General features: G+C 49.5%; 1 protein-coding gene across 6 annotated transcripts in view; it reads right to left on the bottom strand.

Moving 5' to 3' along the window:
* The window catches only part of AGRN (agrin), a 489,507-nt gene that overhangs the window by 41,821 nt on the left and 438,524 nt on the right, over positions 1–9,162 (bottom strand). For all 6 annotated transcript variants that reach the window (XM_060259433.1, XM_060259437.1, XM_060259431.1 and 3 more), the window contains 3 exons: positions 8,056–8,183; positions 2,833–2,947; positions 155–274 (listed from right to left, as the gene is read on the bottom strand). In XM_060259433.1, the coding sequence (XP_060115416.1) occupies positions 155–274; positions 2,833–2,947; positions 8,056–8,183 (363 nt within the window). The remainder of the gene's footprint in view (positions 1–154; positions 275–2,832; positions 2,948–8,055; positions 8,184–9,162) is intronic.

The following is a 9,162-nucleotide window of genomic DNA, read 5'->3' as shown; positions in this document are numbered from 1 at the left end:
AAGAAAGAAAGAAAGAAAGAAAGAAAGAAAGTTAGAAAGAAAGAAAGAAAGAAAGAAAGGAAGGAAGGAAGGAAGGAAGGAAGGAAGGAAGAAAGAAAGAGTACAGTCAAAGCAGAACGAGGGAAAAGGAAGAAGCACATAAGGGAAAGCGCACCAAAGTCCATGAATCGGATGTTCTCCTGCTGTGGCTTTTTCACCAAGATGGTCTTCTTCTTGGAGGCTTTGATCTGCTTCAGAAGGGCCCTCTGGATGTCGGCGGCTGTGTAGGAGGTGGCTGCCGGCGCCAGCAAAAGGAAGGAAGGGCGAAATGAGGCTTTGGAAGCTCAGAACCATCTTCCCTTTTTCATGCCATCCTCGAGAATCAGCCCCTTTCATCCCCATCTCATGCAGAGAAAAAGACAAACTGCAAACCCACGATGAACTCTGTTCCAGCTACAGTCCTCCCTCTGCCGTGCCTGCTGCATTTTGCTGAACAAAAGGTCTATCTGGAGAGGGAGAACTGGTTTTTAAAAGGGGGGGATTAAAGTGCCTTGGGGGCTTGCGTCTCATAGGAACCCGGAGGCTCACAGCAGGCCTTTTTGCAATCAGAGTTTTCTCCCCGTCTGGGCCTCTCCTGTAAAGGTGAGCTACTAAGAGCCTCATGGTGCAGAGTGGTAAAGCTGCAAGTACTGCAGTCCTTAGCTCTGCTCACGACTTGAGTTCAATCCCAGTGGAAGCTGGGTTCGGGTAGCCGACTCAGGTTGACTCAGCCTTCCATCCTTCCGAGGTCGGTAAAATGAGTACCCAGCTTGCTGGGGGGGAAAAGCGTAGATGACTGGGAAGGCATTGGCAAACTACCCCGTAAAAAAACATTGTGAAAGCAACGTCACCCCAGAGTCGGAAACGACTGGTGCTTGCACCTTTACCTTTTAAAGGTGAGCTGGGGTTGGACTAGGAAGACCAGGGATTAAAGCCTGCTCAGCCCAAGAAACTCCCTGGTGACCCATCTATCTACCTTGCATCATTTCCCCCTGCTCTTCCTCTAAGGAGCTCAGGGCAAGCAACACGGCTCCTCCTCCCTCGATTTAATGTAATTTTCGATTTATACCCCGCCCTATCCCGCAAGCGGGCTCTGGGCGGCTTACAACATTAAAACCTTACGAAAACATTAAACCAACCACATCCAGACTAGACAATATCACGATTACAGAATCTGTAGAATTACAGAACTATCAAAGTAATATTCAACATAACTTAAGCAGCACCTAGATGGTAAGGCGCTGGGGGAAGCGATGACTTCAGGGGATGCCCACTGGATCAATTAAAGCTTGATGGAAGAGCTCCGTCTTACAGGCCCTGCGAAACTTGGATAAGAGAGCTCATTCTGCCCAGTGGGGGCCTGGACCAAAAAGGCCCTGGACCTTATTGAAGCCAGTCGGGAGTCCTTCGAACCAGGGATCACAAGAAGATGTTGTGAAGCCAACATCTAGGGCGGGAGCCTGATTCCACTTCCTGCCTTCCCCCAACCCAGCACAGGGTTTCCGTCTTAGATGGATTTAACTTCAATTGGCTCTGGCGCAACCAACCAGCCTGTGGCTTGCAAATTTTATCTTCACAACAACTATGTAAGGTAGGCTAGGCTGAGAGACAGTGGGTGCTTTCACACAGCGACTGCTCGTAAGCGGATTTTTTGGGCTATTCTTATGCAGCAGAAAACCAGTTGCAAAGCACGTTATTCAGGCGTGAGAATGCACCCAGTGATTGGCCTGAGGTCACCTGGATTCAAAGGATACCCAAGCAGCAGGACTGCGAAGCCCCTCTCTGCCCGAGACCCCGGAGAGCTGCAGACTGTGCCAGAGAGCCCCCCCCCCGAAAAAGATTTCTTCAGACGCACCCCATGCAAAACAACATGAGAACGCAAACCATATTACCTGATCTGGGGGTCACCAGCAGCCCTGGAATCTCCCCCTTCCCCCCACCCCCCGTTCTATAGCCAAAAGCAGAATATATAACTCTTGCTATTGCACAGTCATTATGCCTTACACAACATCCCCACGACGTCCCTTTGCTTCACTAACATGAGCATCCGGTGTCATGTTCGTATCATTAACCCCACGGCCAGTCGCTAATGCGATGATTTTGCCGCAGTCAGAATCTAGGATGGAGCCATCAGGGAAAGAACCGTTTCACGACTCGCACCCGTTTTGCGAATCTGGTTTGTTAAGACACCCCACTGACGTGTGGGATTCAGAAAGAACGGCTCACATACTTTCAAGATTCTTTGTTGCAATCATAGGGGCTAGGGGGGAAAAAAGGTAAAGGTAGTCCCCTGTGCAAGCACCAGTCGTTTCCAACTCTGGAGTGAGTCGCATCACGTTTTCATGCAGCCTTTTTTATGGGGTGGCTTGCCATCGCCTTCCCCAGTCATCTACACTTTCCCCCCAGCAAACTGGGTCCTCATTTTACCGACCTCGGAAGAATGGAAGGCTGAGTCAACCTCGAGAAGGCTACCTGAACCCAGCTTCCATCGGGATCGAACTCAGGGCATGAGCAGAGAGCTCACACTGCAGTACTGCAGCTTTAGCTCTCTGTGCCACGGCGCTCTTAGGGGCTAGAAACTTGCTCACTATTTAAAGTTATTTCAAACTAAAGACTATGGTTTTTCAGGAAGTAGAATTCAGGACTCAGTACTGCCATCTATGGGTTTTCTGAGTTCCTGCAGAATTGTGACATACACGCAGCCTTGATTAAATATCCCAGAGTTGGAGGAAGCAGATAGCGGCTGTCTGGTAAGTCCAGTTTGTTCTACCACAATGGAGTTGTTGTGGGGGGGCAGGGAGAGGGGATGCTCACTTGGGTCAAAGTGGGATTCGACGATGATGCGCACAGCGTTGCTTTGGCCCAGATCTCGCACCCGGATGCTCTTGAAGTCCTTCTTGACGTCAGAATTGCGGAAAAGCTCATCCAGCTGAGGTCCAAGAGGGGGAAAAGAAGAAAAAAGGCGAAAAAAGGGTTTAAAGAAGTGCTTTTATGGTGGATTTCTGTAGCTTCTTACACAGCTCCGGATCTGCCTCAAAACTGACCAACTGGTAGGAGAAGTTGCTTCAGAAAAGCATTTCAAGAAGGAAGACGTTCAGTCGAAGGAGCTGCAAGACAAACTTTTCTGCCATCTTAACAGAAAGAGGACTCTCAAAAGCTTACACCCCAGAAATCTGGTTGGGTCTTTAAGGCACTACTGCACTTGAATCCAGCTCCTCTACCACAGACCAGCTACTCCCTTAAGCGTATGCTGACCTTTGGAAATCAAGCCAGAATGTGCAATAGCAGGGATTGGGCAACCTATAAATATAGTAGTAATAGTAATAATAATAATAATGTCGAAGAAGAAGCCCACTGTAGATTTATATCTTGCCCAGTTTGGTGTAGTGGTTAAGTGTGTGGACCACTGGGTTTGATTCTCCACTCCTCCACTTGCACCTGATGGAATGGCCTTGGGTCAGCCATAGTTCTTGCACAGCTGTTCCTCTCAACAGCAGTTTCTGTCAGAGCTGTCTCAGCCCCACCCACCTCACAGGGTGTCTGTTGTGGGGGGGGGGGGAGGAAGATATAGGAGATGGTAAGCCGCTCTGTGTCTCTGATTCAGAGAGAAGGGCGGGGTATAAATCTGCAGAGGTGGGTGGGGCTGAGAAGATCTCTCTCAGAAGCTGCCTTTTCAAGGACAGCTCTCCAAGAGCTATGGCTGACCCAAGGCCCAGTGCCGGCCCTGGAGCGCATGGCACCCCAGGCACGCTCCCGGCCCGCTGCCCCCCGCCCTCCCTCTGCAGCACCGTGCTCCATCACGCCCTCCCCCCCATGCGATCAGAGGAGTGCACCGTGACGAGGCTGGGCCCTACTGGCTTCGAGGCAGTTGGTATCTGAGTGTTCTTTGAAGAGAGTGCGGGAGGAGCCAGTTTGGTGTAGCGGTTAAGTGTGCGGACTCTGATCTGGGAGAACCGGGTTTGATTCCCCACTCGTCCACTTGCACCTGCTGGAATGGCCTTGGGTCAGCCATAGCTCTGGGAGAGGTTGTCCTTGAAAGGGCAGCTGCTGGGAGAGTCCTCTCAGCCCCACCCACCTCAAAGGGTGTCTGTTGTGGGGGAGGGAGATAAAGGAGATTGTGAGCCACTCTGAGACTCTTGAGTGGAGGGTGGAATATAAATCCAATGTCTTCTTCTTCCCCAAACCGGAAGTGAGGGAGGAACGAAGCCTCCTTCAGCTCTCTCTTCAAAGAGTGCTCAAATGCCGGCCACCTCGAAGCCAGTAGGGCCCAGCCTTGTCCCGGTGCGCTCCTCTGATTGCATGGGGGGAGGACGGAGCGCAGCACAAGGGAAGGGAAGGGAGGAGGCTGGAAGTGGTGGTGGGAGGAGAGGCAAACTTAGGCGTTTGTTTTGTGCACTGGGGGGAACCCAATTCGGCACCCCTCTCCCGGAGCCCTAGGCAACCGCCTAGTTTGCCTAGTGGGTGAGCCGGTCCTGCCGAGATCTTTCCAACAGCTGCAAGTGGAGGAGTGGGGAATCAAACCCGTTTCCCCCAGCTAAGACTCAGCGCGCTTCACCACTACACCAAACTGGCAAACAAGCAGATAAAGGGATAACTAAATAACCTCGCCACGTCACTCAACTGATCAAGCCAAGCCCAAAAGCCACGTCATACCAAAATAACATTAAGGAACCAATAATGAATTAGAGTGCCATCTTCCAAGTTCTCCAGAAATTCACCCGGGATTATCTGCACAGTCAGCTCCCTTCATCTGCTTTTGAATTGACGCTTCTTCAGCGATCGTTTGCTTAACCTGGATTTTGGTAGGTGACCTATTTCCCTTTGGTTTTTCTTCCTTTCTTCCCCAACATTTTTTGTTTTCGTATTTCACTTCTGGGCGTGATTTAGTTGTAAATTTTATGTGGCAGCTCACAGTTTTAGGGGCTTCGCAAAATACACAAAATAAGAATATCCTTATTTGGAATAAGTGACGCTGCTTCTGCTAGCAACAGAAAGAAGCTAGGAGAGAAAGGACAAACCCTGAGGCGCCTCAAAAGCTTTCTCAGTTTCTTGCGATTTTTGTCCATGCATTTTCCAGCTTAGCTTTAGTCTCCCAGCCCCACGGTCTCCCGACATCTGTAGTCCTCAGTTTCCCTTCCATTTAGAATCATAGAATTGGATGGGACCTCCAGGGTCATCTAGTCCAACCCCCTGTACAATGCAGGAAATTCACAAAAAAACCCCTTTTCCTTCTTGACTATTACTGTTGTTGTTCTTATAATTCATAACAAGTTATTTATTATTTTATTAGTATTTATGGCATTTCTAAACCGCCCTCCCCCACAGAGTGGTGTATATCACATGTGACGTACAATTTAGTTAAGACATCACAGTAAATAAGTTAATTTGTATAAAACCAAACAATCCATCACAATTTCTCATAAAACCATTAACCTAGGCATGACTCTTTAGCCACGAGCAAGTTGGAGACCTGCAAGGAATTGCCTAAAAGAATGGACAACCTTTCCATCAACTCTCCCCACCCAGGATATTGTAAGTTCAATTCCCACCCAACCCCATTCCCCCTGGTTTTGCTCCCTCATCTGCCTAGGCTTGCCAATCCCCAGGTCCCAGCAGGGGTTCTTCCGCTTTCCCAGGCTCCTTCCCGCCCCCAGTCAGCTGGCTGGTGGGAGGAAGCCCCGCCCCCACAGGACCATGTGCCTTTCCACCTCGGAAGGCTTCAGTCTCCGATTGAAAGGCTTCCTCTTGGGATGTTGTATCTGTGTTACTTTGAAGAAGTTGGCAGCAACTTGTGAGTAGAGAGGCCAATCCCTCGCTTCAGAGTCGCCAGAAACAGGGGGGGGGGGGGAGGAGGGAAACATCTGCTGAGCACTTCATTATTCCCTATGTGGAGATTGATTCTCATAGGGTATAATGGGGAATTGATTGGAGGTTTCGGGGGCTCTGGGGGAGCTGTTTTTTGAGGTGGAGGCACCAGATTTTCGGTATAGTGTCTAGTGCCTCTCCCCAAAGTACCCCCCAAGTTTCAAAACGATTGGACCAGGGGGTCCAATTCTATGCGCCCCAAAAGAAGGTGCCCCTATCCTTCATTATTTCCTATGGAAGGAAGACATTTAAAAAGGTGTGCTGTCTCTTTAAATGTGATGGCCAGAACTCCCTTGGAGTTCAATGATGCTTGTCACACACTTGTTCCTGGCTCCACCCCCAAAGTCTCCTGGCTCCGCCCCCAAAGTCCCCAGATATTTCTTGAATCGGACTTGGCAACCCTACTTCTGCCTGCTCAGTCCTCATCAATCTGGGATTATATTTCTTTAGATTTTTTCCCCCCCTTCCTTAAGAAAAGTGCAATAGTAATTTTTTCTCCTGTGTATCTGGGCAGTTCCCCTTTTCATGCAGTAACCATTGTTTTGCCGCCCTACAGATAAGGCAGCTGCCCATGAAGTTGAGTATCACAAGGCATTACAAGCTGAGACCCTGCAAGGAATTGTGTTGCGGGGAATCGTTTAGAAAGCTGCTCCCACCTCCTAAAATCTGCCCTCTAGGGATCTATAAGCTCTCGGTAGTCTGAATGAGCTAATTCCGCCCCTGCTTTTCCTCCTGTAACAGGCTCCCAGCCATTCTCAACATTCCTTGCATCTGACAGCATACTCAGTCCTCATCAGGCGTGAAAGTCCTCATCAGTCTTTCGGTGGCAGTGGGGAAGAAGACTGCAGATTTATATCTGGGAGAACCGGGTTTGATTCCCCACTCCTCCACTTGCACTGGCTAGCATGGCCTTGGGTGAGCCATAGCTCTGGCAGAGGTTGTCCTTGAAAGGGCAGCTGCTGTGAGAGCCCTCTCCAGCCCCACCCACCTCACAGGGTGTCTGTTGTGGGGGAGGAAGGTAAAGGATATTGTGAGCCGTTCTGAGACTCTTCGGAGTGGAGGGCGGGATATAAATCCAATATCTTCTTCTTCTTCAATATCTTCTTATACGCCGCCCTTCTCTCTGAATCAGAGTCTCAGAGAGGCTCACAATCTCCTATATCTTCTCCCCCCACCACAAGACACCGTGAGAGGTGGGTGGGACTGAGAGGACTCTCCCAGAAGCTGCCCTTTCAAGGACAACTCCTGAGATAGCTACGGCTGACCGAAGGCCATTCCAGCAGCTGCAAGTGGAGGAGTGGGGAATCAAACCCAGTTCTCCCAGATAAGAGTCCGCACGCTTAATCACTACACCAAACTGGCTCTCAAAGGGGATGCTGAGTATTTTCCTTATGGTTAACTTGAAAAGCAGTATTTTTCTGTTTCTTTAGGGAATCTCCTGAGCATGTAGAAACTTTTTCCATACCTGCAGGTGGCCTGGGGTTGCAGCTTTTGCAATGACCACAAGCCATTCACTTTGCTACTAGTAATTATTTGCCCCTGACAGCCATTGATTCCTATTATTACCCATTTTGGGCTGTCTTTGGTGACCCTAATCATCGCAACAAAGTTCATAGCCTTTAAAGCTGGTCATTACCTTTAAAGCCCTATATGGTCGAGGACCTGTCTACCTTAGGGACCGTCTCTCCTCATATGAACCCCAGAGAGCACTGAGGTCAGCCGGGAAAAACCTGCTGACTATCCCCGGACCGAGAGAGGTGAAGCTGCAAAGCACCCGTAACCGGGCCTTCTCCTCTATAGCCCCGAGCCTATGGAACCAACTTCCAGAGGAAATGCGGGCCCTGCGGGACCTAGAACAGTTCCGCAGGGCCTGCAAGACCTTCCTCTTCAAACTGGCCTTCCCTGATGAAAATGGAAATTGCGAAGGAAACCGCCATCAGAAAAAGTAAACATAGCACTAGCACTTTTAAAAATTAACTAATTTAATTTTAAAGTTTAACCAGATTTTAACTAAATGCTGATAATGTTTAATGTAGTTTTATTTACTTGTATAATTTAACTCTGAACCATGTTGTTAGCCGCCCTGAGCCTGCTCCGGCGGGGAGGGCGGGATACAAATAAAATTTGTTGTTGTTGTTGTTATAGTGCCTACACTGTTGTACCAGTGCTCACCGCGCTTTCGATGCTTCTGGCAGTCTCCCCGAAGAGTTCAGATTTGGGGTCCGCCATCTCTGGGGTGTAGAAGAGCTCTTGTCCTTCCACTTCCTCTAATATGAGAATTCCCTGGAATACTTTGGTTGCTGCAAGGAAGGGAGAATCCAAGAAACAGTAAGTCTGGGGAGGAAAGACTTCGGAACTAGTCAGAGAAGGGAGTCCAGAGGAAATAAAATATATATATTTTGCATTTTCATAGCAAAAACAACCCAAACCGAAACAGAGTGTTCAGTCCCTTGGCAGGGGTAAAGAAGCAGGAAGATGGTGGCATGGAAGTAAGGCCGGAATTTGGGGTTAGTTCGGATGTGTCAGGGAAGTGCCATGGAAGGTTAGCGTTCTGGAAATGCCAAAAAACGGGTTGATATGGTGAAGTGCCCAGGCTTTAGAACGGGCAGGGTTTACCATACGGCTTCCTCCAAGATCCACCTTGGACGGTGGCCTTCCTGGACTGGCTGAGTAACAAGAGAAAGACGGTTAGCTCGAAGTCGGAAACAGGCTGAATACAAAAGGCTCCCGAAGGCTTGCATGCAAAACAGGAAGACCACCCCCTCCGCCCCTTGCCAGAGGAAAGGGAATGAGGAGGAGGGGGAAAGAGCTACCTCTTCTCCCCTAGGCACCCTTCTCCCCACCCGAGAAAACGCAAGAACAAGGTGGAAAGAATTCTGGGAAGGGGCATTAGAGGCAGAGACATTAGAGTTCAGGTAACAGGAAAGGTAATGCTAAAGGAGTTCCACATACATTTAAAAGCATTCCCGTGGGGAAATGTCCACATATCATAGAAACATAGAGATTGAAGGAGCTCCAAGGGTCATGCAATCCAACCTCAATGATCATCTAGTCCAGGGGTGTCAAACATGTGGCCGGGGGCCGAATCAGGCCCCCAGAGGGCTCCTATAAGGCCCTCAAGCAATTGGCTGTCATCTGCTATCTTCTCTCTCTCTAGCTTCCTTCTGCGTAACAGCTTGCTTTGCAAGGCTTGCTCAATGGCATAGGAGTTACAGAGCAAAACCTGTTTTCTCCATTGGCTGAGGCTCCTCCCTTGGGGAGGAAGGGGGGGGGGAGGCA

The sequence above is a fragment of the Heteronotia binoei genome, chromosome 18, assembly GCF_032191835.1.
Source record: "Heteronotia binoei isolate CCM8104 ecotype False Entrance Well chromosome 18, APGP_CSIRO_Hbin_v1, whole genome shotgun sequence".
NCBI classification, from domain to species: Eukaryota; Metazoa; Chordata; class Lepidosauria; order Squamata; family Gekkonidae; genus Heteronotia; species Heteronotia binoei.
This window is presented reverse-complemented; position numbering and strand designations above follow the sequence as displayed.